Source organism: Podarcis raffonei, chromosome 8, assembly GCF_027172205.1.
Source record: "Podarcis raffonei isolate rPodRaf1 chromosome 8, rPodRaf1.pri, whole genome shotgun sequence".
In the NCBI taxonomy this organism is placed as follows: domain Eukaryota; kingdom Metazoa; phylum Chordata; class Lepidosauria; order Squamata; family Lacertidae; genus Podarcis; species Podarcis raffonei.
The window spans coordinates 51,047,702-51,075,657 of NC_070609.1; the positions used below are offsets into that span (position 1 = coordinate 51,047,702).

General features: G+C 43.8%; 2 protein-coding genes across 6 annotated transcripts in view; one reads left to right on the forward strand and one right to left on the reverse strand.

Annotated features, from left to right (window-relative positions):
* The window catches only part of ANKRD11 (ankyrin repeat domain containing 11), a 190,363-nt gene extending 186,481 nt beyond the window's left edge, over positions 1–3,882 (reverse strand). For 3 of the 5 annotated variants that reach the window (XM_053400022.1, XM_053400018.1, XM_053400019.1), the window contains exon 1: positions 3,486–3,881. The gene's annotated coding sequence lies outside the window, so the exon portion shown is untranslated. Of the gene's footprint in view, positions 1–3,485 lie in introns of all 5 variants that reach the window. The other 2 variants (XM_053400020.1, XM_053400017.1) reach the window with 1 other exon arrangement.
* An 8,592-nt stretch (positions 3,883–12,474) lies between these two features.
* The window catches only part of SPG7 (SPG7 matrix AAA peptidase subunit, paraplegin), a 32,855-nt gene continuing 17,373 nt past the window's right edge, over positions 12,475–27,956 (forward strand). The window contains exons 1-6 of the mRNA XM_053400023.1: positions 12,475–12,778; positions 14,195–14,291; positions 15,780–15,869; positions 22,365–22,606; positions 24,722–24,861; positions 27,440–27,542. Coding sequence (XP_053255998.1) covers positions 12,626–12,778; positions 14,195–14,291; positions 15,780–15,869; positions 22,365–22,606; positions 24,722–24,861; positions 27,440–27,542 — 825 coding nt within the window. The 5' untranslated portion in view covers positions 12,475–12,625. The remainder of the gene's footprint in view (positions 12,779–14,194; positions 14,292–15,779; positions 15,870–22,364; positions 22,607–24,721; positions 24,862–27,439; positions 27,543–27,956) is intronic.

Here is a 27,956-nt window from a genome sequence, read left to right on the forward strand (position 1 = left end):
ATTTTCATTTTACTTTAAGCTAAATGTAAAGCAAGAATTGAAGGTTTTATTTCGTTAAAAGATTTCCCTAATTGATATAGCATAAATAAAGCCAGACAATACTCAGAGTAGTATAACAGCAGAATGAAAAAGAAGCCTATACTTGTGAACCAAATATTCTTCAAGGACCTATATGATCTCAATATTAGAACAGTGGAATATAATCAAATTGCACTAACTATAAAGGTCGCAATATTGAACAAATTGTAACAATGCTTTCAAGTAATTCATGCAACCAGATATATGCAAAATACAATGGGGACAGAGCTGCAGCTTTTCTAAAGCTTTCCTACTAAGACAATTCCTTCCCTCCTAGCCCGAAACAGTTAACTAGCACATTGTCCTTGCCTTGCCCAAACTGATGTAAAATATATTACCCAGTTCAATCTTGGGAGAAGGCCTAGATGTGCACAGGCTAGCCTTATCAATTCCTTGTATATAGTACTTTAGTACTTGCTGCATGAGCCACCAAATCATTATTTTGTATTGTACACATTAGTGTGGGGGAAGGACAGGCCATGTTATCACTTGCAGTGTGTTACTAACAATAATTCTCTGGTGAAAAAGAATTGTGTCTTCAAATGCAGAGCAGATTTATCTCCCTCTGCTATGAGACCAGAGCTGTGCATACGGGAACCATTATGCTGCCCATCTATGGCAACCGCGCATGAAACACTCTCATCCACACTTCCAGTCCTGAAGAGCTACTGGTGCTTTAATGTTAGACTGACAGGAGTCTCAAGAACATCCTCAATAACTTGTCCTGTTCAACCAGCTTAGGCAGTTAATTATAAAAGGGCAAAGAGAAGCATGAGAAAACCATGTGTGAACTATGGAGGCTGCCTGTATGATTCTATCCTTGTTACCAGGTAACTCTACCTCTGTGATATTCCTAAGGTTAAACAACATATCTGTATGTGGAAATCCAATTCCAGTAGACTTGGAGAGAGAGAGAGAGAGAGAGAGAGAGAGAGAGAGAAATGCATACTTTCTGACTACAAAACAAAACACATTTTAGGCTCCTTTTCTATCTACATACAAACTTCTCAGTTCAAATAATTCACTTATTTTTCAACTACTGTTTTGATTTTTATATTTATATCCCACATTTTCTCCAAGGAGCTCAAAGTGGCATACACACTTCTCCCCCTCTCCATTTCATCCTCACAACAACAACTCTATGAGGTTGGTTGGTCTGACAGATAATGAGCTTCATGGATAAGTGGGGATTTGAACCCTGCTTCCTAAGATCAGAGTTCAGCACTCTAACTCCCTACACCATGCAGTCTACTGATACCCACTGTTGCCCATTAAAAGTGCCTCAGATATTGACATTTTACTCTGGGAATTCCCTTTCACTACAACTCTGGGAGTCATTTTTTTAAATAATCACAGATTTAAGCTCCCTTCTTAACTAGAAGAAACGTCTGCAACAAAAGCTTAAAATCCATTCTGAAATCAACACCTCTGTTTGTTTTCTGAGGGCGTTTTACCCAGGAAATGGAACTGATAATGGAATGGCCATGTTGAAAAAAATAACAGAAATACTGTGAGCTGGAAAAACTAAGAAGCAAAATTACCATCATCCATTACAGTTGATCATCTGTGAATTAAAACTACAAAGTGTTCAAACAAAAAAAAATGTTACCTAATTTTACTACATTCTTTGCCTTAGCTATTTTGTCCCCCATTCAGTTTCTAGAATTATCCCCTGAGATGCATTTGGCTTTAAAAGACAGTGACTGATCTGCTCACTCTTAATCTATAAGGCCAGGTTCCTGGTGACAAGGGAGATCTGTGTACAAACTGAGGGGGAGGGGACAAGTTCCTTCCTGCAACTGAATATCAAAACAGAGCCACAACTTTAATGAGCAGGAGCCGATCTGAACACACCAGCCCTTGTGTCTCAATGAACAGACTGATTTTCAATCCACATGCACACATCCCTCACAAGACAGCTGCTTTCTCTGGGAAAAGGGCAGAGGGCATTGGAGGGCTCAGCTCATCCAAGCTTCTTGGAGAAGGGGGGGGGACGATTTGCCTTTCTAAACATGTAATCAATCCTCTTTCTTAAGAGACAGGAGGAGTGAGAGGGATCCTAAATTCTGTTTGGAGACATGCAGCTGCTTTGTATTTCTTGTTTTAAGAGAAAGGAAGACAATCCACAGAAGAAACTAAGAAAAAGAAACAAGAAAAGGCAGAAGAAGAGCTCTTCTTTTACACATATACACAGAGCTAACACTGACTGAAAGATGATGAAATGGGAAAAGGAAATTACCATAGCAAGCGTAATCTTCACTGAATCTATTCCAACAAATAACATCCCTCCTCCTAGACATTTTGCTAGTACCTTAGGCTTTCAACTCCATAACTTCCACTCCTTTCTGCTGTGAGTTTTACCAGACTCTGACCTCACCCCATCCCCACCCCCACTCAATCCTGCACCATCTGCCTCTGCAGCACCAGCGCTCCACACCTCCCTGTTTCAGCAGCTGGTTTCCAACTACAAAGCATCTATGCAATATACTCCATCTCCACATTTCTGCTGCGTGCCCAATCTCTCATACCCATCACATCCCCGTCAAACTCTAGAGACTCAACCCTTGTCTGTCTTTCGCAAACCCTCAACCTTCCTTTCCACGTACCATTACTACACACACACACACACACCCCAGCTCATCAGCTTCTTCATGAACACCAACACATTCTGCCCACTTCCTTTCACTTTTTGTGACATACAACACAGTCCTGTAGTTACCTCAACCTGTACAACAGATCTGTACCTACAACCAGTAATACAGATTAGAACCTGCACCCCCAAAGAGGCAATTAGAAATGTGGGAAGACACTAGTGCATCTACCAGAGGATGAGATTGAAGGGCTTTAAAATCCCACACACTCCAATGCTCTTTGGCCACCACTTTTACCACAAATGCTTATGGAAATAAAACAAAATGTTCCTTCTCACCAAAATAGAAGAGAACGTACCAACGTGCCCTACAATGTAATCTCAACGCTCTTTCCTCATATACAGATAGGCCTCTCTTTTCTTTTTAATCCCCCGCAAAACCCCACCACTTCGTTTTAACTAAATACCTCTTCCAACCCTCCCCCCGCCCCCCACATACTCGACACACACAAATACACACACGTGGCCAATATTACCCTTTCCCCCTCGTTTTCACCGTAGGCCTCATCAGTTTCTCGGGGGTGGCGGCAGCAGCTCCCTCCAGGGCGCCCCTCACGCATGCAACGTATGTCGCTCCGCAAACCCGGGTCAGGCACCATCCTAGCACTCCTTCGCCCCGCCCGCACCCCCGTCATTCGGCACCTTTTCAACACCCGCTTCTACCCCGCGCGGGGCCTCCGTGGACTTCGCGCCGCCAGGCCGGGCAGGCCCTTCGCCCCCGCCGAGAGCCCTCACTGAGGTGCGGAGCCTTCCTTACCCGGAGCGCGTGGTTCCTTGCGCCGCCGCCGCCGCCTCTTTCCCTTGCCTGTGCGCCGTTGAGGCCCGAGGCCCGTGAGGGCGAGTGCGTGAGGCTTCTCGCCCGGCCGCCCGCCTGCCTCGCTCGCTCGTTCGCTCGCCCAGGGGGCAGCGGGCCTTTACGAGTGCCGGCGTCGCCTCCTCCGGCTCGCCCGCTCCATGGCCCACCCGCCTTCCCGGCGGCTCTCGCTGCCTCCTCGCTGTCCCGAGCGCCGATTCGCCAGCGGTGCCTTCCTCGTCCGCCGCGGTGCCTGCCTCGTTCGCTCGCTCTCTCGCCCAGCCAGCGCCGTTTCCTCCCTTCCCACACACACAGCCCCAGCCTCCACGGCCACCGCCGCTGTTGCTCTCGCCACCAGAGCCGAGCTTCCCCATTGGCCCAATGAGACACTCCGTCTCATTGGCTGCCGGCACAGCAACGATATAGGGTGGGACGTAAGAGGGGGAGGAGGGGTGAACAGGGAGGAGGAGCAGCCGCAGACACCGGAGTGACGCGAGCGCGCGTGCGACGCGATTAAAGGAACGTTGCTTTTCCTCGGAGCGCGCGGGCGCAAGGAGGAGGGACCCGATGGGAGGGGGGAAAGCAAATCTTGGGATTGGGCAAACGGATTAACGCGTCGTTGATGACAAGCGCGTGATGTGTCACGTGTTTGAAATTTCTTTCCCCTCCCCCCTTCCCCTCCCTACTTCTTCTGAGCTGCGGTTGCTATGGGTAACCCATTCAGGGCCTAATCGCTAGAAGTCGGGCCTAGTCCGGGCGAAAGCCTTTTCTCCGAGCTAATCAAGGCCTCCCTTTCCTTTCTTCTCATCTTTTCTCTTCTCATTTAAATATAGCTGTCGTCTGCTTTGCTGTGTCTCTGCTAGGTTGCGAATAAATCTGTGTGGGCTCGGTGGGGTGGCTTCATCATTTCCCCAAACCCTCAAAATCAAAGATATTTCGACAGTACCGAAAACAATGTATAGGATGTTCTGTCTTGCTTTCCTTTCTCATCCGCCCAAAGGAAAGTCCAACACTTTATTGTAGCTAAATCTCTTTTGGTCCAGTCTATGCCTGCTTGCTTGGGAGTAAATGCCATTTGAGTTCAGTAGGGTTTACTGCCACCTAAACATGCATGGAATTGTAACCTTGTTTGTTTCTTTGTTTTAAAAAATGTAGTAAAATGGATACATACAAATTCAATAAAACAGAGAATACAGCACAAAACAATACATAGTATAACAATGTATTGTTGCCTTTAATTGTAACCTTTAAGATGCTCACAAAAAGCAATTGTTAAGCAGGATTGTATTGCTACTAACAGTGTAGAATCTAAACAGTGAAAAGCTGAACTAAAGCTACTAGTGTTTCATCTGACTGATTCTGAATGCTGGCTGCTTTTGGTCTTATTTAGCTTGTGACATTGGTAGAGAGCTGTGTTTGTACACCATTGAGTCATTGGAAACTTTTCAGAAATCTAAGCAAGGAATAGCTTTTTTTCCCCTGGCTGCTGCTACAGCATGAACAGGGGGCAGGGGGGAGAGTAACTAGCACTTCCAGGCTTGCCCACACTGCACTTCAGGTTTGAATTAAGCTAATGGAAGCAGTGATAGAGAAATAGCATGTCACTTACTTGCTTTGTCTAAAATTTTCAACCCTTGGTAGTAAGAGGAGAAAATGGTCACGTCTGACTTCTTTTGACAAACTTGTATATTGCTACTGGTAGGCCCCTTTTCCCCTCACAGGTGACCTACTATAGGACACTAGAGTAATGGAAATACCTTAACTTCACTATTAAGCTTTCTGTGGCTTTCCCTGCTATGGGTTTTGTTCCTATGTTTCTCTCTCTAGATGCCATATCATACAAACTTTAAAAGGAAAAATGACACATTATTCCCAAAGAGTCGCATTGTTAGTCTCTGCAATGTTGTATGCAAGCAGAGGCATACCTAGGCTCCCTTGTGCCCTATATTGATGCCCCCTCTTCTCCCCACACCAGCAACTGGATTCCTCCAAGGCACCCAGAGAAGCTTGTGCACCTTGCCTGGCAGCCCAGAGCAGTGGAGGAATGGTCTGCAAAATGTGCAGAAGGACTGGTGGCCTCTAGCCACACCATGCCTGAGTGGAGGGATATGGTTTTTGCACCCCTACAGGACCTGTGCCCTTGGCTTGACAGGTGCCAACCTGGCCAACCCCTAGATGCAAGTTATATGATCATTTTTATTGCCACGTCTTAATAGGCAGTTTCTTTTTGTTTTCTCCCTAAATATATTTGGCAGTAATAATTCTTCTGAAGAAGCATTAATGTTTCTTCTGGGTCAGAGATCTTGCAATAAATAGAGTGAAACGTTAAGCCTCCCATGAGGCAGCAAAGACCTTTTATTAAAGAAGGCCATCTAGCAGTTCTTGATTTTATACTCTGTGGAATAATTTAAAGGTTCTTATAAGTAAAATCCTCACAAGGGTGGATATTTCTTGTTCAAGGATGAGTGCATATGGAATTCATTACTATATAAAAGAGTCTTGAGGCATGTTTATTGTGGTGAAAACTATGCAGACTTACAATCTGGTTAGCTATGTCTACTCAGAAGTTGTTGGCATCTGTCTGTCTCAAGAGACAATGGAGTGTGCCTCCGGGTGGGAAATCAACCCACTGTGTTAGCAGCACCAAAGTGACTTATTCAGGGTGCAAGCCTGGGCAGTGTGTATGGAGGTCCTGAGCTGCCCAGAAGACAAAACCCCCATTTCAGCCTTGCAGATGTGGTCCAAAGGAAAGCAGAGCAATGCGTTTGGTACTAGTTTGGCTACATGAATGCCAGAAGTGTACAAGGAGCCATCCAACTGTTTTTGGGACTCTACTCCGGAATTGTGTAGGTTTAATCTTTAGCCTTTTATTCTCCCAAATATATCCTGAAAGACTGAGGGTTTGAGACCCATCCGCTACCCACACATAGTTTAGGTAGCCAGAATGTAACAAGGACTGAGAGATTGGGGGGGGGGGAGGTTCGGTTAATCTCACTGTAAACAAGTGGTACAGTGACAATAAAGCCTTTATATTTTCTATTAAGCCATTTCCTGAGGCATGGCCGCTGTTTTATGCTGACAGTTTCTAGGAGCCATAGGTGTCAGCTGAGTGCAAGGTTGACAAACTACCCCAGAGGAAGCAAGACATGTCCCCCTGCAAAAGTACTACCCCTCCCCTAACACCCCACTTAGAAGTACTATTTAATTCAATGAGCCTTACTTGCAACCCTAACCCCACTTCATCCCATGCATTAAGTGCTACCTCCAGTTAACCAATCTACATAGATTATCAGTAGATAATACAAAATGTAAACAGTGAGGCCAAATGGTTGTGAAATGCAGTAGTCTGATAATTTTATGTAAAGTTTAAATGTATTTAAGATGCTAAACATTCCTAGCAGAAATAATAAATGATACTACAATCTTCCTAGCTTTATTGTGCTAATTTAACATTTTTGTGTGAGTTTTGTTACCAACTCGGTTTTAAAAGTACGGTAGGTAGCTGCATATGGGAGAGGGAATGAACAAGGGAAGTGGCTGGATATGTATTTTTCTTCACAATGAACTGATGTCCTAAGATAAAGCAGCTTTCCGCTAAAAACTTTGCCTTCTTTATAGCAATGTGATATATTTATAAAACATGAGAGAAAACAGAGTAGACCTGGCATTCTTTAGAAGCAGACTATCTAACACCTTTACAACAGATGACATGCAGCCCAATCCTATCCATTTTTACTTGGAAATAAATTATGTTGGTTTAAAGGTAAGGGTAAAGGTAAAGGTACCCCTGACTGTTAGGTCCAGTCACAGACGACTCTGGGGTTGCGGTGCTCATCTTGCTCTATAGGCCGAGGGAGCCGGCATTTGTCCGCAGACAGCTTCCAAGTCATGTGGCCAGCATGACTAAGCTGCTTCTGGCGAACCAGAGCAGCGCATGGAAATGCGGTTTACCTTCCTGCCGGCGCGGTACCTATTTATCTACTTGCACTTTTACATGCTTTCAAACTGCTAGGTGGGCAGGAGCTTGGACCAAACAATGGGAGCTCACCCCGTCGCAGGGATTTGAACCACCGACCTTCTGATCAGCAAGCCCTAGGCTCAGTGGTTTAGACCACAGCGCCACCTGTGTCCGTGTTGGTTTAGTTTGGACTTATTGCCAAATAAATATTGTAAACTTTTAAAAATAGTTTTCTGTTAAATCTTCTTTAGTTGCTGTCAGCAACAAAAGGCTTTTATTAAAAATTTAACTGGAAGTCATCTTGTTATTCCAATAAGTCACTTTACTCTGATGTCACAGATTCATTCACTGTGTGACTCATTGTTGTTTAGTCGTGTCCAACTCTTTGTGACCCCATGGACCAGAGCACAGAGGAGTATTAATGTATGGGAATTAAGTTCTGCCAAACTGACTTTAGTTTATTTACTAACTAGTGTATATTGATAGTGAACCTGGCTGAGAGTTCGTGAATAGGATTCTGTGGGGAAGTGGGTTCCCCCTTCTGCTTTTAATTGTCCATCTGTTACACTGTAATAATATACAAGTCTCCTCAGTAGTAAGATCTGTTGAGTTCAATGGAACTTGTTCACAGGTAATTGTATAAGATTGCAACCTTTGTCACTTGTAGCTCTAGTTGTACAACGTAAAGCACAATGTAGTTGACTGTGTTATTGATAGAGGCAAACAGGCTCCTGTGGCTAGGTAAGCATCTTGGTGTCTATTTTCTAAGCAGGAGGCATTGATCGTGTGATGGTTTCCTATTTTAATCGCTATTCTTATGCCACCAAATTATGTACCTTGGTTGGTTTGGGTGCAGCAGACTTACAAGTGCTTATTCTGACTTGTCTGCTGTCTATAATCTCTGAGACCCTTACATTGCATGAGTGGCAGTGCCATGGAATTAAACATGAAGTTCAGGTACTGGCATGAGTAAGGGTTACATTTATTGTCAAACGGTAGCTTCCTTTTTGCCTGGTTGCATCTCATCCTATACAATGTGTACCTTTTACAAAGAGGGAAAAAGCATAATTAGGGACAGCTGTAGAAACTGGCATCTGCCTCAGATTTGAAGCCCATTAACTGTCCATAGTGCCTCTGTCATAAAATATAAGTAGATTAAAGTGGCCCCATAAGAAGACAAGACTTTAGAATTTAACTTTAATAATCAATCTGTATTCTCTTATATTTACAATATGGCTTATATTTATAGCTTCACCTGTGAAATGGTTCACACAACTGTTGCAGTTAAATTATTCTCATGACCAACTCCTTCCAGCAGCAGTAAAATCACTTTCAAAACAGTGCCCTCTCCCCACCAATATCTTCCAATGATGTCATAGCTGGAAAATATCCCAGTAATGCCAGCCTGGATCAGGCTATATCTGTGTTATCTGAATACTGGATATGTTCCCAAAAGAAACTTTATTTCCATTCAAATGGCATTGAATTAAGTCACCTTTTTTCAAGGTTGCATTTCACATGTTCAGATAGTGGATGCTAATGCTTGTAATTATGTAATCCATGTAGTACATCTCCAGCTATATTAATTTGGAACCGTTGCTATTAAGCTTTGTTCTGGAGCCAAAACATAGAATCATAGAATCATAGAGTTGGAAGAGACCACAAGGGCCATCGAGTCCAACCCCTGCCAAGCAGGAAACACCATCAGAGCACTCCTGACATATGGTTGTCAAGCCTCTAACAGATAGGCCTCTAACATCTCATGAGTACTAAGTCAGGACAAGGTAGAAGGCATTATGAGGAACCTGGGATAATTGTGCCCTGTTTTGCTTAGGGTTTTATCTCAATTGCTTTAGAATGCTTCACATATGCCAATGCTCAATGTTATTTGGGGCTATCTGGACATCCAAAACTTGATTTAAGCACCCCACACAAAAAGTGTTGTGATTGTGAATACTGCAGTTCATTAAAGGTAAAGGTAAAGGGCCCCTGACAATTAAGTCCAGTAGCAAATGACTCTGGGGGTGTGGCGTTCATCTTGTTTTACTGGCCAAGGGAGCCGACATTTGTCCGCAGACAGTTTTTCCGGGCCATGTGGCCAGCATGACTAAGCCGCTTCTGGCGAAACCAGAGCAGCGCACGGAAACGCTGTTTACCTTCCCGCCAGAGCGATACCTATTTATCTACTTGCACTTTGACGTGCTTTTGAACTGCTAGGTTGGCAGGAGCTGGGACCGAGCAACGGGAGCTCACCCCATCGTGGGGGTTCAAACCACCGACTTTCCAATCGGCAAGCCCAAGAGGCTCAGTGGTTTAGACCACTTGTTGACTAACAAAATTATTATATAAAAAAAAAATCCTGTTTCTCTAGATAGATGTGTTGTGTATGCAAAAAAGTATTTGTCTGTTGAACTTCATACCTTCTAGTACTAGATATTTGTGGTGGAGGCAGAAGAGTCATATTTTTCAACTCACCTCCAGTCAAGTAACTTGCCATCCACCCCCATTGTTGGACCCCTAGCATTAGTCAATGAAAAGGCACTTCTGTCATACCAGTTATAACTAAAGCATAACATGGAAACTAAAATAATCCTGTAATATTAAGGATGCTCACTTGAAAATAACCTCCAGCAAAACCAGTAAAATTTACTTATGAAAAAAAAAGTGTGAATGCAAAATACACTATATTTTCCATAACTCTTAAAATGTGAGGCAACACTCACCTCCCCTTGTCCCCACCCAATGCACATCCATTCTGTTCCCCAACTTAATGGTTTTATTGTGCTCCCATATTTAATGTCTCACATTTCAGCAAATCACATCCCAATGTAGGGATGCAGATTTTGTCTGGCTACCAGAGTTTAATTGTAGCTACTTGAATTTCATGTCTATTAATGAAGCTGTTGGTCAGTTAAGCCAGTAATACTGACTTCTAATATGATACAAAAAGGTTATTTAGTAACAGACTCCTAGTTTGAATTGAAAGTTTATCCAGGCATATCCAGAGGAAGCTAGTTAACATCCTGGGTGTGTCTGTGACAAATATGGTAACTGAGATACTTCAGTGGGAGAAGTGAGTTTTGCAACACTATTGTTGTTTGGGAGTGATTGTTGCTATGTTATCCCTACAGAAAACAACTTGTTTAGGGAAGAAGAGTCTGACAGCTTTCTGCCAGTGAAATTGTGAAAGGCTCACAGCACTGCAGACCTGTTCTTCAAGCAAATTTAATGGTTTTAAATTTGTGCACGGAAGCATACCATTAACTTGAAGGTGACATCAGTGATCTTATAACTCTATCAACAGCCTTGTTCTGTTGCTCAACTCTTAAGAAATGTCTCCTGCTTACCCAGCTTTTTTTTTTAATAAAAAAATTGCAAATTTAATCCCTTGCTTTTTCCTCATTTGTTTTGGGGGCCCTGGAGGTATCGAAGGTGTGTGTGTGTGTGTTTTGTGTGCAGGTTCAATAGGAGCCTCTGAATGAAGCTAACACCCTTTTAATAGCCCACATGTGCCCTACATGCAAATTTAAAACATACTACGCCCAGTGTGGGAACCAGAATTAATATATGTGTTCTATGATGCCGAACCTTCCCACTTCCTGTATTTAAAAAACCACCAATGTACTCTCTTAGTGTTGTTTGTTTTTCTAAAACTATTATAATTTTTCATTTTCTTCATACTTTATGATCCATTATCTGTTGTGCACTTTTAAACTTCTGACAGTGTGTGCATAAAACTATACATGCATGTCAATGTAATTATGATGACAAAGTAAATATGATGTATCATTAAAGCAAAGCTTGTGAATAGCAGTTATTGTGTCCAAGAAAATAAAGCAAGGTTTTGAAATCTGGTTCTCTGCTTGGCCACACACTTTTGATCTGAATGTACAAACCATGGCAGACGAAGGTGATTGACTACATGGGACTGGCTGAGATGACCGGCAGAATCCGAGACCAAGGGAAAGAGACAGTGGAAGAAGACTGGAAAAAATTTAAAGTTTACCTTAAGAACTGTTGTAAAATTAATGAGTGCTAAAATGTTCTGAGTAATGCGAAATAGAATTGCAGCGATAAACAATTGGATATGGGAAAAAGGATTTAAAGGAACTGCCATAAGTAACTAAAATTAGGGGTTGCTGGAAAAATTTAAAACAAGGATGCAGAAAAAGGAGGTATGGGGAAGTCGTTGAAAGAAGGTTTAAGGAAAAGAAGGTTAAGAAATTATACATGTTTATATGTTTGTTTGTTTTTGTATTGTTTTGTATTGTTATTTAATATGTATTGGAAAATTAATAAAAATTTATTTAAAAAAAAAATAGAAAGCTAGCTTTCAGCCTAGTTTCAGGATTAGAAAGCAGTGCCTGGCTGATGGAGTAGTTACTCGCCTTCACATAGCTATCTGTAATGTGTGCAGCAGCAAATTTCTAAAAGGCGGTGATATAGAAGGATATAGTGTGTAGTCAGAAATCTATTTAAATCCAAGTACAGCAGCTTAATCGGTTTGTGTATATTTCATCAGTGCGGTGTCAAGTTCAAGTCGCTGGGGAAATGCTGCTGCTATCCTAGTTCCACAAATAGGCAGCTGAAACCACCTTCCTTTCACAAATATAGCTGAAAAACAACTTCACGCTTATTGAGCTGAAAGCGTTACAGAGTCCTAAACTGTCAAAGATGCAGTAGGGGAACAGCTTGCAGAAATAATGTACGATTTTGTCCCTTCAGTTTTATTCCCATCCTCAGATGACTGGATTTTAATGTTAAGTCTTAAAAAACAGTAATAATGACGAGCGAAACAGCGATGTCCAGATATCTCCCTAGCTCCTCTCCCCCCCCCCCGGGTCAAAAAGAAGAAATGCAAGTTTTGAAAAGTGTGTCTGAGGGGAGGCGGCCGCACTTAAAAGAGTGCATATTTCTGGGCCGAGCGTGGGCGAAGTCTTGGCCCCGCGTTTCCCTCCAGCCGAATTTCCCATTAGGTGAGAACAGCCAGGCGCGGCCATCTTGAGAGCGGGCTACGCTGAGCGGCTGCCAGCTTTTAAGATGGCGGAAGCCACCTCCTTTCCAGTCTCCGCTCGGCTTTCTCGCCAGGCCCCCGCCTGGATCTCACCGTCCGCACTGGGGAGCTGAACAGCTCGGTGCCTGGACCATGACCGGGGCGGTCTCCTTGCTGTTGCTGCTCCGGAGGAGCTGCCGCCGCGCTCTACGACTGGCGCCGCGGGCTTTCCCGGCGGCCGAGCTCCGGGCTCTGCAGAGCGGCTGGCCCAGGATCTGCACAGAGAGCGGTGGCGACGGCCTTCAGGTAAGGCTGAGGCGGTGAGGCACCGAGGTCTCTTAAAACTGCCTCATCACCCGGGAGGAAAGCCCCCCCCCGGCCTGAACCCGCTAAACCTGCCAGCTCCTGGTGGTGACAGTCATGAGGGTTTTTTCTATTAATCACCCCCAGTTTCCACAGAACTTTCTGCAGCTGCACAACCAGCAAATGAGAGTGCAATCCTTTGCACATCTGTCCAAGAGAAAGCCTTATCAAGCTCAGTGGGACTTATTCCCAAGTAAGCGTGTATAGGATTGTAACCCCTGCCTTGGTAAAAAGTAGGATGTGGGTTGTACAGTACCGAGAAAGCGGGGGGAATCAACGTGATATAGCGGAGAGTGTTCCTTTCGGACTTGGGTTCAAATGGTCTATCAGCCCTGAGTTGCAATGGGTGACGTTAGGCCATTCACTCTCTTGCAGCCTAACCTACTTCACAGGGTTATTGAGAGGATAAAACGCTGGGTGTGTGGGAAGGATGGGATAGGAAATGATAAGGCTTTATTCATTTACATTTATATCCCACCTACCTTCCGTCGTGGAACCTAAGGCAGTGCATGTTCATGCACAAAATAAATAATAATACCAAAAAAGTCTCTGCACCCAGAAAATTGGTGTATCAGAGGGAATCATTCTTACATAAGCTTTTCCCTGACGTGCCAGTTTTGTAGATTGAGGGATTGGCTCCTTGCATCTTTGTTTAGAGCGCTTGTCTCTGACTGTTCAGAAATTAATCTCCTCCAGAATCAAAGTTTAACCATTTAAAAAATGCAATCATATAGCATGAAGCAAGAGTGTCAGGAGCAATCAAATAATAATAATAATAAAAAATAAATAAAGAATGTATATGAAACATAATATCTCTAAGGGCATGAGCAATTAAAAAGATTCCAAAAATCCTTGATTCCAAAAAGACAGCAGAGTTGGTGGCAATCAATAGTTTGCAGGTCTCACAATGGAAAAAGCCCTATTGTGCTCACCATCCACCTTCTGGAGGTACATTTAACTATGCAACTCCTTGCCTGCAGCCTTAAGTGATAGCCTTCACTCTGGGTTGCCACCATGTCTACGAACTAGGCTTGAGAGGGCAGAGCAAATTCACATGCATTTTGCCACTGATTCTTACAACATCTCTTGTAAATGTAATTAATTATTCCTATACAGGATTGTAAGGTAGCTATTTTGCATTTAGTCTGGTATTGGACATTCTAATATATACACCAGATATTCTCAGGAGGAGGAATTGATAAACCATGCTTTTGTGCTAATCACTCCTAGTGTGGCCTCCTGGCCTGTCAAAAAGTCCATCAAACTCCACCCTAGAAAGCCCCTGACTCCACCCATGACTTCATTCCCCGGTATCTATCCATGATTCCCTGTAACCCTTGCACTGTTCTGTTTCCTCAGAGCCTTCTGTCTCAAGTGCTTTCCCCCACACCTGGAAGACTTTTTCGGTCGGTAGCAAAAAGCCAGTTTATCCCCTTCCGACTCTGGAAATTTCTGGGTGAGTAAAGAAAGCTTGACGACAATAGTGCCTTTACTGGAACTTATTCCTGCCATGGCAGTGGCCAACATGTTGGCCATTGTTCTATTTCTTCCTCACCCCCAATTTTTTTGCAGTCTTAAGTGTATCGCTTCCTCAATTACTCAAAGCTGGATGCACAAACAGAAGCCAAGTCTGAAGCCATTGAAATGCAAATGTTGAGCTCTGAATATATTGGACAAATGAATCGCTTTTTCCAAAGTGTGAGGGTTACATGGGAAATCACACTAGGCAGCTAAGGGATGGGCTTTTCTTGGGTCCCACCCAGGTGTGACCAGACTCACCCCAAAGAGTTGTGCCTCAGGCTAGGCTCAGACATTGTTCCCCCCCACCAGGCTTTCCTGATATTCCCTTTTTAAAAAATATTTCCAAAATAAAAAAACAAACATTTTGAAATTGCTAACAAGGCAATGTATATAACACATTTCTCCTCTTTATATGTAGGTGAACATAAATGTAAGATCTGTTTGCAACTTGGAGCTTTTTCTATGCTTCATCATAATATTACAGTTTATACTTTTCCATAATCCGAGGAAAAGCTTAGGATAAATGTTGCTGAATTTGTATAGGAGATAAAATCATGCCACACTATATAAAAATCAAGTATTTTGAGCTTTGCCTTAGCTAATTTAAGTTGGTAAATCAGTTTTTCTGCCTTGGCTCTTTGCCACAGCTTAATGTGCCAAGTATTCAATGTCAACAGTTCAGCAGTTTTCCAATTTTTGGTTGTTGCCCTGGTGATCAGCAATCAATAAATTTTATTAGTTCCTTAGATATCACTTTCTTGTCCATGCTGCTGGTTTACGTTTTGAGAAGAACTGGCCTACAAGATGTACACTTTCCCTTGGTTGCTTATCCTGCCATTACTTTCTTTTTCTCTTTTTCCCCCTAGCTGCTGCATGTCACAAGTTCAATCCCACCCATGAAAGATTTATTGTGCTATGTCCACAGAAGCCTTGATTATTTATTAGAAGTATTTCACCCCACACTTTAGCTGAAAAAGCTTCTAAACCAGCTTTATATAAGATCAATAAAAACAGGACAGTCTGTCTGAAAGCTGATAATCTGAAAGACACAACATGAAAGGAAGAGGGGATGGGAGGGAAAGAGGAAAATAACCAAACAGGCAGAAAACACAGAATTACATGATAGTTCTAATAATGGTGAGCTGGAATGGAAACAGCTGAGGGAGAGAAAGAGCCTCAGGGAGAGACCCTTCTTCCCATCTCTCTTTGTGCTTCAGCCTGTCTGAAGGAATGTATGCTTCCAGGTGAAGCAGGGAGAAGTTCTGTGAAGCTGGGCTCTTAGCAGAGTTGACAATTAACAAATGACTTTGAGATCTAATTCAACAGACATTATCAACAAATTGTATAGGAAAGTTTGAGAAATTTAAACCTTGTTTATTACAAGCTGAGATGCTCAGAACTCTGACTGTAAATCTGTTGACAGGTGGCACTGACTATTTTTCTACCTCTGGTTCTCATCGCAATGGCAGCGGTGGTGAAGGATCCAAAGGGAAATCTCCAGACGAAGATGAGGGTAAGTACAAATAGCAGTTTTGCTCTGAAGTTTCCAGTCAGAAGTGACTACAACAGAGGTGGAACACTTTTTTGGCTCCATGGGCTGGGCCTTTATCAGCATTGGTCTTATAGACCAAATTTGTCAGGTGATCTGACGGGGGGCAGGATACCCATCTGTCGATCACAGGACATCATTATGCTCTCACATGAATGCCAAGTGGGCGTATTAGCCCAGCTGTCAAAATTCCTCATGAGGCTTTGTGAGTCTTTCCCCTCCCCCTGTGAAACTGGAGATTTAAAAGGGGAGCACAGGAAGACTTGCAAAGGCTTTAAGACTGTGTCCACACTCCCATCTCAGCCTCCAGAACTTGATTGCAGTTCTTTTGAATATATACAGCTTTATGTATTTCAGGTATTAAAGCTATTTAGAAGCTAATATTAAATGGATGCCTTATTTTGGAGCAGAAACCCTTCTACTGAGGCATGTGTTATTGATCCAGCTAAAGTTTTTCAGAGTCTACACAGGCAATATTCTCAACCAATTTGCTTTTGCACAGTTGTAACATTTTTGGAGTGACTTTCAGCTTGATGCCTCAGTGGTTTTAGCATCGCTCCTGCTTTGGGTATCAAGTAACCATGCAAATATAATGAAGAAGGGGAAGCCTTCATCAGGGTGGAGAGAGCCATGCTGCTGGCAGGGAGGCAATTAATATATTTTAACATTTAGCAGATGTTGGCTGTATTAGAGGAGAGGGGAATACAGTGTTCATTGAAGAAGAAAGTTTTTTATTTTAATTAAAAAATGTTCTTGAAATATGCAGATGGGAAGGGATAGTCTTGCTAAATTATTTTTCTAAGGGGTACTTACATGTTTGTGTTTATCAGCTGCTTATTATTTACGTGCCTTTACCCTAAGGATCCAAGGTGGGTTGGAACAATTAAAAAAAGTAAATTAAAACAGTTTAAAACAGCTTCCTAAAAATATACATCTCAGGGGTCAAGTCAGGGTAAAGATTATTTTCCAAAAGCTGTATAATGAATATGTCAGACTCGCCTCCATGGGGATGCACCCATTATTTTACTAGGACATTTAAAACCTTTGAAATTTCAGGGAAACTGTTATGAGGATGAAGAATATTGGCTCTGGTGATATTATATGTGACACAATGAGGTGGTGAAGTCGACTGCACCACTTTAAAGTGCAAAGGGGTTCTTCCATTTTTGAATGCTCCTTTACATTAAAAATATTATGTCAATAAAGGCCAGCACTGCAGGCAAAGGGATAGGATTATTGATGTATTGCAGTGTAATCTAGCTATGTCTATTCAGAAGTAAGACTTATTGAATTCAACAGGGCTTACTCATAGGTAAGTAGGGTTAGGATTGTAGCCCAAGTCTTCTGTTTTGCATAGAACTTTTACATGTGTGGGTTTTCAAAAACCATATCCCCTATCTGTGGGAAATATAGCAGCCCTATTCAGGTTTTATTGCTCCCCATGATTCACATTGTACAAGGAGACAGCAGGGGCCCATTCGCTGACCCCACTGCATATCTGCAAAGAGGAAGCCTGCCAAATACCCGTAGGCTCTCATTTTGAGTAATCACACAACGAGAATAACACCTAAACAAGTTGAGCATTGCAGTCCACTCCACCACCTGATTCTATTGCATCCCTAGATCTAGCCATGTGCACCTGAGTATTTAACCTTTGTTTCCCTTCTAGGGAGAGGACATTGGCACTTGCCAGGGAAAAGCATTCTGAAGATTGGCAAGGCATTTGAGCAGAGTCTGTGTCAGGATTTGGGGGCCAGCGGGAGTATGCATGTGCCTCTTGCAGTGATAGTCCTGTCCCGCCACCCCCATCCCTCTGAAAATATTGCAGAGAGCTCCTTTAAAATTTCCTCTGCTGAGCTATAAAAAGATCACAAGGGCCTCCCACAGATGCTTAGCTTCAGAATAGCTTGCCCTCCCCCCCCTTTCACACAACCTGCATTTTGAGGCTGAGCTGACCTGACAGTGCCCCCAAGTTTAACATCCCTCCCTTGGAGCTTTCAGCAGATTTCATAGATGAAGCTAAACAGCCGCAGTGGTGGCTGTATTCTGCCCCTCCTCTTTTTTCCTCCTTGATGTAATTTGACTCTGCATTTTAAAAAAGGGAAAGACATATCCTCCATAGAACAAGTGTGCATGTGTGCGTATCCCAGTGCTGAGAGACCAGAAGGGCTTCTGGGCAGGGAGCAGGCTTGCACTTTGGCTGCCTTGTGGCTGCAAATTCCTAGTGCTGCTCTTTTGGATAAAGGTGCTGGAAATGAGATGCTTCCTGCTCTTTCATGTGAGCCTGCAGTGCTGGTAAAAAGGCAAGAGGAAGCATCTCCTCCCATTGTTCCTTTGCTTTGAACACTAGCAACACTAGACCTTCCTTCTGCTCTGTGTGCAAAGTGCAACAGTAGATGAGTGTCTCTTGTGGTCCAGAACGGGGATAAACAAGCAGCTTGTTGCCACTGGACCCAGGTGGTTTCAAGCTAATTTCTTCTCCAGTAAACCCATACTCTGTATTCGAGGCTAATGATCTGCCATGTCAGATCTTAGTTTTTAGTTTCTGCCCCTAACTATGCCACTTCACTGTATGCATTGTGTATTAAAAAGTGCTTAGACCTTTACAGTTCTTGCTGTGCTTGCTAAAACAAAAGCCCTCTGAGGCGGTTGTTGCCATTCCCATTTTACAGATAGGTAACTGAGACAGTGTGTGTATGGGAGAGAAAGGAGGAGGGAGAGAGGCCAGGGCAGTAGTGGAACATGAATCTGAATCTGCAAAATCCAGGGCTAGGGTTGCATCCAGTGAGCCAAACTGCAGGATTCAGATGGAACAGGCAGTGTCATGTTAGCAAGGAGATATCTAGATGCTGTAATGTGCATGCTGAGTGCAAGAGGTGCTGGCTGTCACAATGCAGTCCCAGTTCACACCAGTCAGCAGTTACTTCAGAGCAGGAATAGGGTCTGTTTTCATCATGACCCCTCTCCCAACCTCTGAGGAGAAAAGACACCTTCCTTATACTATAGATTGAGCTATTTACTAGGGAGAGTCTTACATTTGTTGCAAGGTCTTTTCAGGAGCTCCTACTATGAGTATGTTATGTTATGAGTACGTCCTTTCCGGTGCCTGAAAGGCTGCACAAAATAATATGCAGCAGTCATCTTGGCCAGGAGGTGTGGTTGTTTTTGGCTTGATGTGTGTACACCATGACCTACTGAGCGCTACAGCCTTTCCCCGCTTGTAATGGATGGATAAGTTGACTTTGCGAGGTGGAATCCTCCTCTGTGTCTTTGGGGGAAAGATCATCCCAGCAGTAATTATTTACAAAGAGTCCTGTGGCCTGTCACTGCAGCCCCTGCAAGCTTTTAATCATGGAGTTCAGGTTTGGGGTTAATGGCAAATCATTTCTTCATGAAGGCTTTCTGAGGCTGGAATGGGTCCCACAGCTGCTGACAAGAAGTGTCTCTTCCAGCTAGTATATGACTTATTTATGGAATGATTAGTGTGACCACTCTGCAGCGTTGGGAGGTGAATGTGTGTGCTGTTTTGCTAAAAGTGGGGTCCCTTTGCTGGTAGCCTGGCAGAGCTGGGTGGCAGAGGCTCTGAGCAACTGGAAAGGATGGATGGCAGAGGGGGGCAAAACGCAGAGCAGTGCAGGCAGATCTCTTCATCTGTTCCTCCTGCCGTTTTCTGGTGTGCTTGCAGACAAGAGCCATTCTACGGCCAGCCGGCATCTCTCTGAATTTTCCCACAGCAGCCTCTGAATTCTACCTCCACCTTATGAGAGAGGCCCAAGTGATGGGGGAAAGCCCTTTACAACTCTGATCAAAGAACGCAGAGGGCACATCTGTTTGGATTGCCTCTGAAACTTAGGAGAGAGCAGTACTTTATTAGGATTTCCTCTGTCAGTGAAAGGGGTCATTGCTTGCAAAAAGAAGTTGATTAGACCAAGACGCTTTGCTGGTATGAGTCCTAAAAATTGTAGAGCTCTGAACCCCATGGCTGACAGTGCTGGGGGCTCTCAAGCCAGAAAATACAACTGCAATAGCTTTCCAGTTGTCTCCTAAGCCTATGGGGAGGTTAATGAACTTAGAGCTTTATATGTAGGGTATAATTTGTGGTAATCAAGATAAATGACATTAGTGTGTTGATGCTTTTTATGGACTTGACTTGGTAGGTTAAAGTTGGTGCAAGCTTTCATGATTCGCAGAACACCTCATCAGACAAAATATGTCTTTGGATCCTGGAAGCTCTTAGATGTCATTTTGGTTTTCTGAAAAAAACTAGTAAGCTTGGGTGCTAAGTACCGGTAGAGTTCTTCTTGGTCAAATGTGGGTGGATCTTTGTGTGTATATGCAGAAGTTCAGAAAAGCAGGTGTTAAAGTTGTCCATACCTGTGATCAATAGAATCCCTTTTCCTTTTCCTTTTCCCTTTCCCTTTTCTTCTTTGATAAGTTGTTTAATGCAACCTTAGTATACACCTGGAACCCAGAAAGTAATCTCACCCCATACTCTGTATGTTGTGGGAATCCTTCCCCCGAGTTAAGTTTCTGTGGGTTGTTGGGCTTTATTTTTATTTTTTACCATGTTGCTTTTTAAAAATTCTTTATCGGGCACTTGCTTGCAACTCCTGTGATAGATTTTCTCATTCTGCTGTAGCTGGGCCTTTCTGATATAACAAAGGACTGTGAGATGGTAGGAGAAGACAAAAGAGGTGTGGGCAGGGCATAGTTACTAAGATACTGGTGTTTGGTGAATGATGGCTTTATCTGAGAAACACTACTTTCCTCTAAGGGTGGGGGTCATTGGATAGTGAGGACAGAGCAAGCCATGAGTGAAATATGGTGCTGGATGTCTGATCAGGCAGCTCCAGCTTGAAATTGTGGATGAGGCTGGATCTCTGTACAGTGGGGTTTTTCTTTTTCTTTTTGCGTCTGCTTAAACTGGTGGTGGTTGCTGATAAATGCCTTTGTTAACATAAATCTAATCTTGGCTACAGCAGATAGATTTTCCAACAAAACAGCCATGATTTATTTGGGAGGCTTCCTTAATGGCTCCGATGGATGATGCGCCATTGGCAGAGATGGGCAGCAGTTAGGCCGTTCAGGTTGGATCAAAGAGCAAGGCAGGATGAAATGAGACTTAGAATCCAAAATAAGAAGAGCCTGCAGGATCAGGCCAGTGACCTGTAGATGCAGCCACCAAGATGGTTTTCTGCAATTTTAGGAATGCCCCTAGCTCTAGGACAGCAATGGAAAAACTTTTACGTGTGGGCCTATTCAGGCCTGCTACGTCTTCTCCATTTGGCCCACAAGGCCATATTGGGGAAGCCACAGACACTTTCCTTACACCTGACATCATATATGTTGGCAGGTAAAGACAAGGCCAGGCCGGGAGAGGTTTGCACCTGCAAAGCCTTGTGTGCAGCACTTTACAAGCACCAGCAGGCAGCAGATTACTGAGCCTTCCGTGCACAGTGCTATGCAAAAATGGGTCAATAGTGGCCTGTGTTGGGTGTAGGGAGATAAGTTCCCTATCCCTGCTCTAAGAGTACAGTTGTCCTGGCTGAGGCTGATGGAATGTGGGAGTCCAAAGTCTCTGGAAGGCACTAGGTTGGAGAATCCTGCCTTAGAAGGGGCTTAGAATGCTGGAGAGATGGCCCATACTTTCTAGTGTTGGCAGAAGTTGCAAGCTTTGAGTGCTGCTACTGTGCAGTTTGCCTCCATTCATTTCAAAGGGTAGGAGCCCAATTCAGATCCCACATCCGTTTGAACCAAGTGCAAGTTATGCAGAGCAGTAGGACCAGGTGAAGGCTGAAGAGCTTTCTCCGCATGATTCAAACGGGTTTTGCAAATTGTTCAATTGGTGCAAAACTGCATCATTCATTCTGTATTTGTGGTAGTGGTGTGACAGAAGGCATCTTGCCCTAGTCTAGCCTAGCATTATCTGGTTGAGCATTTAGGACCCTTTCTGAGAAAAAAATGGATCTCCTTGTTTTTCCTCTTGTAGAATGTGAGCTGATTTGTACACGCTGTCTGGACTGGCTCATGAGAGAGAACTGCTGAAACAGGCTAAATGTGGAAAGCTGGAGCTGGGTAGAGCAAATATTTGCTGGCTAATCGAATGCAAACTTCCCCTTTCCCTATGTGTGTTAATGTTGGAACTCCAGGTAGGCAGCTCCGTAAACATGCTCTGCTCCTGAGCTGTTGGCCTAGTTTGAAGCAGGCATTTTACATGCAGCTTTGCTGTGTGACCTTGCTCTTGGTCTCTCCTCATTCAGTCCCTGGAAAAAGGGGCTGTAATGTGATAGCACACTGCAAACCAGATGCTGCCTCTCCTAGCTCAGCTTAGCTTTCCTAGGAAAATGAAATGTGGAACAAAAAACAGACTGTGTGGGGGTCTGTGGCTTGGGGCATAATCAATCTGCTCTCCAGCTCGTAATGCTAATCTTGATGTGTTCTTATGTTTCCTCTCTCAAGAGGAAAAGAGACGCCGGGAGAGGGAGGACCAGATGTACCGGGAGCGCTTGAGGACCCTCTTTCTCATTGCCATCATCATGAGCCTGCTAAACTCCTTGAGCACCAGTGGAGGCAACATATCCTGGAACGACTTTGTAAATGAGATGCTGGCGAAAGGGGAAGTGCAGCGAGTTCAAGTGGTGCCAGAGAGCGACATTGTGGAAATCTACTTACATCCAGGGGCAGTTGTGTTTGGACGGCCTGTGAGTGTCTTTTTCAGCAAGATCAGTCCTTAAAGTATTGCAAAGTAGGTTAAGCAAAGACTTTTCCGTTTGGCCAACTTTGATTGATATAGGAATGTAGGCTTCAGGATTGGTAGTAGAAATTCCGCACACATTTAAGTTTCACAGATTTCTCCTGGTGTTGTGCCTGCCAAACAGTTGTGTGAACGTCCAAATGCTTCCATAGTTCTTCACCAGCCCCTAAAATTGGCCTGTTGTCTTGGTCAACTCAGAGGTGGTTCTTTGAAAAATAATCTTGTTTTTTCCTAATCTGCTTTTTCTCCTCATAAGCAGAAAGCTGTCAAACTTCTGTGAAGTTTTCCTATATGGATATCAACATTAAGAATGCTTTTCTGATTGTTTTCATTTATCTGTTCATCTCCTTGTTCAGACAAGGAAGATAACATAATATCTATGCTAAATTTTTAGGTAATTCAAGTTAAGGGAGGGAAGACTTCAGACTTGCAGGATCTACTCTTGTTTTGTTACTAGAACCTTGAGGTCCCCCAAATGAGCTTTGGGTGGAAGGATGATGCACACTTAGAATTCAGACCATGGTACCTCTGAGCACTTGTCTAGCCTCAGAACTTGTTATTTGTACTAGAATTGAACTTGCAGGAGTTTCACACACAAATCAATTATGGTTTTCCAATATGTGCTTTGTTTCAGCAGCTTCATTTTAGTTGAGAGTTAGGGTTTTTGGTTTTGTTATTTTTATTTTTATTTTTAAAATTGGAATAAGAAATCTTTGCTGATCAGTTTAAGGTCACCCAGAGTTCACCCAGTAGATCCTGAAACATCTTCTGCCCCATCCCTGCATTAAATGATTTGAGGAACAGAGAAATCTCTCACTGACTTTAATGGAGACCTTTAAGGGAAAGCAGCTGAAGTTGCCTATGTAGAATCTAAATGAAACTATCACAGTGATTTTCATTGTCTTGGTTTTAAATGCAGAGTTTAAGCACAAGTCATCCTGATGACTTTCATAAACTGTTTCTTGGAAAACTCCACATATTTATAATACAGTATTAGAATTTTGTGAGCAGTTTTTTGCTTTTTCTGGAACAATTTGCATACTATCCTGAACATGCTTGATCTTGGCTGATCCCAGAAGCTAAGCAGGGTCAGGCCTGGTTAGTACTTGGATGGGACACTGCCTGGGAATACTGGGTTTTGATTCCTGCACTGAAGAGGGTTGGACTAGATGGCCCTCGGGGTCCCTTCCAGCTCTACGATTCTATGATTTCTTCTGACCAGAGTACTCTCAAAGTGGCTAACAATAAAGAAATATCCAATAATAAATGCAATTCAAAACCAAAAGACACAAATAGCATGACAGATAATGAAAGCATCCAACTTTAATATGCAGCCCTGTTTAGGGAAGTTTTTAATGACTGATGTTTTAATGTATTTTTAATCTTTTGTTGGAAGCTGCCCAGCCAGATAGGTGGGGTATTATTATTATTATTATTATTATTATTAATAATAATAATAATAATAATAATAATAGGCTTGCACGAGAAAAACTGCCTTCTCCTGATGGAGGAGGTTTAAAAGAGAGCATTCCAAACCTTCCTCCAGAATGTGGGTACAGCCACAGGAAAAATCCTCCTGTGAGTCCTGACTAACTTAGCACCTGACCCATGTGAGCCTGCAGTGGGTGGCCCTTCCATTAGATCTAAAATAACTTATTATAATACAATAAAATAATTCTGTACTGATTACTGGTACCCATAACAATAGCAGTTGCCACAAACAGTGAAACTTGCATGGCCTTGTGAGTTTTCCAGGTTGAGAGAGAAGGCAGCTAATAAGAATGGGTTGCCTGTTGATTACTTAAGCCTCTCCTCTGACTTGTAGCAAAGTGCACCTTTGTCTGTGCTTAAGCCAACCTGAGATTTTGGCAAGCTTAAGAGGTCACGTAGCTTTTAATTCCTTGCCCAGCAGCCACTTTTCATCCCCCTTGGAATTCCCCCACCTACTCACACATGACAGGTTGTGGCCCTGAGCAGTTTTTTTCCACCTGTGCAATTCCCAGTTGATCAGTGTCCTGAATCTGGCCTCGGCATTGCTAACGTTGCTTTTGTGTGTCTCCAGAGGCTTGCCCTGATGTACAGAATGCAGGTAGCAAACATTGACAAGTTTGAGGAGAAGCTGCGGGCAGCTGAGGAAGAGCTGAGCATTGACCTGAAGGACAGGATCCCCGTTTCCTACAAGCGCACTGGCTTCTTTGGAAAGTATGACACATTTAGAAGAAAGCTCCTCCACCATTGCAAGGCACTGTCTGCCCCACCCTCCATTTCTTGCCTTCCTCTCTCCACCCCACCATGCCCTCTGTGCTTCTTCCTCTTGCTTGCCATGGCTGTGTGTACAGTGTCTCCAAGCAGCCTTCCCTGACCTGACACTTTTCAGATGCTTTGGACTACAACTGCCATTAGGCTCAGCTAACAGAACTGGGCTGGCTTGGGCTGGCAGGAGTTGTAGTCCAAATTATCAGGAGGGTGCCAGCTTGGCAAAGCATGTCCTAAAAAGACTTGGTGGCCTAGATTGGAACACCAGCAGCCACCACAAACCACAAATGTGTAAAACGCATGACACACACCACTTCCTGCGGTTAGCCAGCTAGGAGGTGACTTTGCCTGCTTCAGAACTTAATTGTATGACTTAGCTCTGTGAATTTTTCCATGGGAACAGCAAGGGAAGGGGCTGTGGATTGGGGCAACCAGAACCTAGCCTAAGCACCATAGACTTGCAAAAGTATTTTCTTGTGAAAAGTGTGCCAATCTATTTTCCCCATGAATACTGCAGGGTGGCTTGGCGAACATGGCAATGATCATAGTGGGGGGGATCCAATGGAGATAATGCCTTAACAGCCTGAGTGAGCCTCCCACACGGTATTATCTTTGGCTTATAAAAATAAACTCCCGAGCGTTTGCCCATTAAGACAACAGCCGACTGTACCTTTGGTGGACACTGACTCATAGGCCCCATGCTGAGCAGAAATGTTTTGCTAATCAAACCCCAAATGTCAATGTGAAGCAAGTGCTCCCATTAAACGTATGGACTTTGTTATGCAGAACCTCACATCCTTTGTCACAAGGATTTTGCAAAGGCTAAAGCTGTTAATACTGATGTAAAGTCAGAATGGGAATTGATGCTGAGAACAGGAGGAGGGCAGAAGCTTCTAAAGATGCAGGAATGCTGGCTTGGAACGTTTGTTTCTCCTTAATGATGGCAAGAGCCAGCTCTTCTTGTGGTCTTCTTTCTGCTGCTGCAGCAGCTTTTATCCACAAAAAAATGATTTATGGAATCTTGTCATCTCTGGCTGACGAGATTCTCTTGTAATAAGAATGGAAGGAGGCCTATAAACCATTCTGTTCCAGGGCCAGGCTTGGCTTTCTGAGGAGACTATGAAAAGAGTTTCATGGGCAAAACATTTCTGGGTTTGTGGGGAGGGAGGAAGGTTTTTTATTCACTCTCCCCATTGTGCTTTACTTTCAGAGCCTGACAGGCAAACTAAATTATTGACTGACTTACATAGGAAGCTGCCTTAAACTGAGTCACACCATCGGTCTGACTGGCAGCATCTCTCCAGGGTTTTCGGCAGGGGTCTTTCCCAGCCCTACCTATAGTTGTCAGGAATTGAAACCTGGGACCTTCTGCATACAAAACAGATGCTCAGCCACTGAACTATGACACTTCCAGGAGTCACGATGAAGAACGTCCGAAGTCCTCTCCATGGATCCCTTCAACATGAGCTACTGGCTACAGATCAATTGATGCTTTCTTCCGCCATTACCTTATTTTCCATTTGGAATGTAAACTTTGTAGAAGCTACCCTTGTGCTGCTTTCACTGTTGAATCTGTGCCTTAACCACCACATGTAATTATTTTTGGTGGGCATTTAAAAAAAATAACTTTTGCTTTTATCACTTGGCAATCTTGCATTGTGAAAGGTTGGTTATTTACCTGAAAGTTGCAGTCATTGAGAGTTGTGACTTGAATGAGGATGGTATTAAATCCTTTGGCCACCTCTAGCACTCCCAGCAACCCACCACTTTCCCCACCTATGCCCACTGAATCTCAGACACCTGAGGACATTGCCCCACATGCTGGATGAGGCCTGCTTTCCACGACAGTCGCTCAGAGGAGCTGGTCTGAAGCACTTCACTGACTTGGGGAAGGGCCTTAGCTCATTGGTAGAGCAACTGCTTTGCATATGGAAAATTGTAGGTTCAGTCCCCACTGGTGTTTCCAGGCAGGGCTGGAAATGACCCTGCCTGAAATGCCGGAGAGATGTTCCCAGTCAGTGGAGACAATTGAGCTAGATGGGCCAGTGGACTCTGAGTAAGGCAGCTTCCTAGATTTCCCTATGTTTCAATGGAGCAATCTGCCCACAGTCAGAGACAACACACATTCTCTGTTAGCGACATTTGTTTAGAACTTCCCCCAAAGCTTTATTGGAATTAATGCCAGCTGCACATTAACGCTTGAGAGTGAGAGCACAGAAGATGCCCCTTTACACTGCCCCCAAAGCTCATTGGGCTCTTAACCTGTTCTTTGATTTAGACAGGCTCCCCCCCCCAAAAAAAAGCTGTACTCCAGATGTTGTAAGACTCCAGCTCCCATCATCCCTAACCTTTGGTCATGCTGGCTGATGGGAATTGCAGCTGAAGCGCCACAGGTTTCCTGTCCCTGCATCTTGAAATGTTGCCATAGCTGTCCCACAAATACAGTACTGGCTATGTTTTTGTCCGTTCATAACTGATACAGCAGTTGCTTAGGTCTGACCCTGGTTTGCTGTTGTCTTTGCAGCGTCCTCTATGCCCTGGGGATGGCTGCTGTGGGTGTTGGCATCCTGTGGTACATCTTTCGCCTGGCCGGGATGGCAGGAAGGGAAGGAGGCTTCAGTGCCTTTGTAAGTAGTTCTCCCTCCTGCTTTGTTTTGGGTGGGCCTGGCTTCTTCTTCCCTCCCCCAGCAAAGTCAACAGCGGATGAGAATTAAGCTGTGCCAAAGGCTGGGCGGCCCTGTGCTATGTCTTGCTGCTTTTCCTATCAGCTGACGGAACTTTACAGTATTTGGCCTCATGGGTGGGGTGGTGGAGGGGGGGCGTCCTCTGTCCCTCTAGGCTGGGAAGACTGAGCTCAGGGAATCTGCAGGGCAGTTCTCTGCTGTTTTCAGGGCTCACTAATGACTTGCAGCTGGGAATGGCATTTCTTTTGCTTTTGTCTTGCCAGCAAATCTCGCATGCAGCAGCGAACACAAATCCCTTGCTTTTAGCAAAATAACTTTTTTCAGTCTTTAAAGCTGCCTAAGCTTTTTGGACTGTGC